At 54.4% G+C, this 2862-nt stretch overlaps 1 protein-coding gene across 1 annotated transcript; it reads left to right on the forward strand.

Annotated features, from left to right (window-relative positions):
- Positions 1 to 344: 344 nt before the first annotated feature.
- On the forward strand, positions 345 to 1337 carry LOC133889821 (ethylene-responsive transcription factor ERF039-like). Its single transcript, XM_062330299.1, has one exon. It carries the CDS (start codon positions 426 to 428, stop codon positions 1059 to 1061), a length of 636 nt encoding a protein of 211 aa, XP_062186283.1. The 5' UTR covers positions 345 to 425; the 3' UTR covers positions 1062 to 1337.
- Positions 1338 to 2862: the final 1525 nt, after the last annotated feature.

The raw sequence follows: 2862 nt of genomic DNA on the forward strand, positions 1-2862 counted from the left end.
CTTTTTAAAAAATCATTAAAAATCTAGTAATGATGATGTAATATAATTTTAGGTGTCAGTCTCCGATAACAACCGATCGTTAATTTGATCTAATCTGAGGCACAAATATTAAAATTGGATAGTAAAAAAATCTGGAATTGAAGTCCTGTAAAACCGATCGTTAATTTGATCTAATCTGAGGCGCAAATATTAAAATTGGATAGTAAAAAATTCTGGTATTGAAGCCCTGTAACAGGCTCCCAGCCAAAACAGGGTGCGATGAGTTCCCCACTCAGGGTTGCCGTCGCCGTGCCACGTCGCTTCGCTTCTGCCCTCCGCGCCACACCATAAAACCAGACCCCGCTCTTCTCCTCTCGTCTCCAGTTGTCCGCTCCCCAGTCCCCAAGCCCAACAACTCCATCACCCCCGCTCAGCAGGCAGCAGCCATGGACGACACCCACGAGCCCGCTTCGCCGACCTCCCCCTCCGCCTCTTCGACGTCCTCGTCGTCGTCCTCCTCCTCCGTGGCGCCGAAGAAGCGGCCGCGCAAGGACGGTTGCCAGCACCCGACGTACCGCGGCGTGCGCATGCGGAGCTGGGGCAAGTGGGTGTCCGAGATCAGGGAGCCCCGCAAGAAGTCGCGCATCTGGCTCGGCACCTTCGCCACCGCGGAGATGGCCGCGCGCGCGCACGACGTCGCCGCGCTCGCCATCAAGGGACGCGCCGCGCACCTCAACTTCCCAGACCTCGCGCACCTGCTCCCGCGCCCGGCCACCGCGGCGCCCAAGGACGTCCAGGCCGCGGCAACGCTCGCCGCGGCCGCCGACTTCCCCTCATCAGGCGTCAATGCCAAGAGCCCCGAGAGAAGCAGCTCCGACGCCAGCGCTGCCTCGCCGCTTCCGCCTCAGTCGGGTGTAGAGCCGGACCCGGACGACGCGCTGTTTGACCTCCCGGACCTGCTCCTGGACCTGAGGTGTGGCTCGTCTGCGGCTCTATCGTGCGCGTCGTCGTGGGCCGTCGACGACGACATGGCCGGCGCCGGCGTGTTCCGCCTCGAGGAACCGCTGCTGTGGGAATACTGATCAATGTCACTGCGTGAGTTCATGGAGCAGTCGCCATCCATCAGTTACTTAATGCATCGCTCTTAAAGTATTAGATTGATCGGAGACTTGTAGTTTGTGAATGCTTCTGCTTTCTTCTGCTCTCCTCTGTTTTTCTTTTCTTCTTTTGTAAGTTTTGTTCTGCTTTTCTTTACTAAATTTAGGAACCGAGCTTGTAAAAAGTTAGTTTCTTTTTTCTTTCCTTGCTTGATTTGGGGGACAAGAATATGTATAATTAGCAAGAATCTTATCTTCCATTTGTTTAGTGGTAAAAAAGATGATCTAGCAAAGATTTTGGACAAATGGACAAGTGGTATTTACGCATTCGGCTTGCACCTGCCTCATCACAAGAAGAAAAATAGTCACCCGCTTTCCAAGCCACGGTACGATTCGAGAGGTCCATTCAGATTCAGTGATCAGTTAATCCCCCAAGATCCACCTCCGCTCCACACAGGACACAGCACAAAGCGCGCTAATAATTCGCCCTTAAATGCACATCGGCTTCAGTCAGACTTGCGCTCCACCGGTGACGAGTGCCGCGGCCGCGTAGAGCGCGAGAGAGCGGAAGGCCACTGTGTGTGCGAGCAGCAGCCATAAAGGTCGCGAAAGCGACGGCTGCCGCGTAAAAAAGCTGCTTCCGCGTTAAGACAAAGCTGATGCGGTGTCATCACGACGCTCCCTCCGCGCGCCGGGCTGCGGATTTCCCTGCCCCGTAGCCATCGAGCCCGGCGGCCACTTCCCACGCCGCGCGCCCCTCTCCGCTTGAGCGCGCACGAGAAAGCCCCAGTCCTCGCACCGGAGGTGAGGACTTCAGAACAGTAATTTGTGAGAACAGAAATTCGTATTCTGCAATCGGGCTATGCAAGGGGGTTACCGTTTATAAAAATACTATAGCATCAAATCCTATCTACGTACCTGAGATCTTATAAATACTGTAGCATCAAATCTTATGTACGTATCTAAAATCCAACTGCTCATAGTAAAATGAGATCACCAAGTCCGAGGATCCCAGTTGGCCGTGGTGCTGGCTGCACAGGCCGCGCACGCGACGCGCCTGCTGGCGGCTGCTGCTGCCGCCACGACACGACGCGCGCCCGCGCGTGGTGGGGCAGCGCAGGGGAGGGGCACCACGTACGCATAGGCACAGGAATGTGATGACCAGATGCGGGGCCTGGCTCGTACATGCAGCAAGCTGTGCAAACGCCAATGTGGCCGCGCGAGACGCTTGCCGGTTGCCGCCGAGGTGGTGCGTGAGCAGTGCGCGCTGCCGGCTGTCTTTCGTGCAAGAGACCCTGTGCGCTCAAGTGACCCTTCCCGGGGAAGTCTGATTTAGATTAGACGGCCGGTTTGGCCTCTACTCGTGGATTAGTGCTACCACTACCAACTGCTTGGCTACTTGCTCCAGGGTTTAACCCAGATCGGAGGAAAAGCTAACTTGTCATGCTACTGCATATGCATTGCACCTTCCTTGCTTTATTTTCTGTCCTTTCTGTATTGTTTCCCTCGATGACGAGGCTTCCAGGCTGTTTGCGTGACCCTTTTAGTTTAGGACCGAGCCATCGTTGCCGAGGACGGAAATTATTTAAGAGCGGTGTTAATTACCATCGGGTGATGTCTTCTCGAGTAATACTGGAGTAGTAACCATGTACTAATTGCTGCTTCATCAATCCCCATAGGATTGCTCAAATACATGAGCACAGGTGGGTGCGTGTACACTTAAGGTTGGTGATTTTCGAGGAGATTAATATAGTAGGCGTACTTGTTGCTCATAAACTCAGCGGTC

This window comes from Phragmites australis, chromosome 13, assembly GCF_958298935.1.
Source record: "Phragmites australis chromosome 13, lpPhrAust1.1, whole genome shotgun sequence".
NCBI classification, from domain to species: domain Eukaryota; kingdom Viridiplantae; phylum Streptophyta; class Magnoliopsida; order Poales; family Poaceae; genus Phragmites; species Phragmites australis.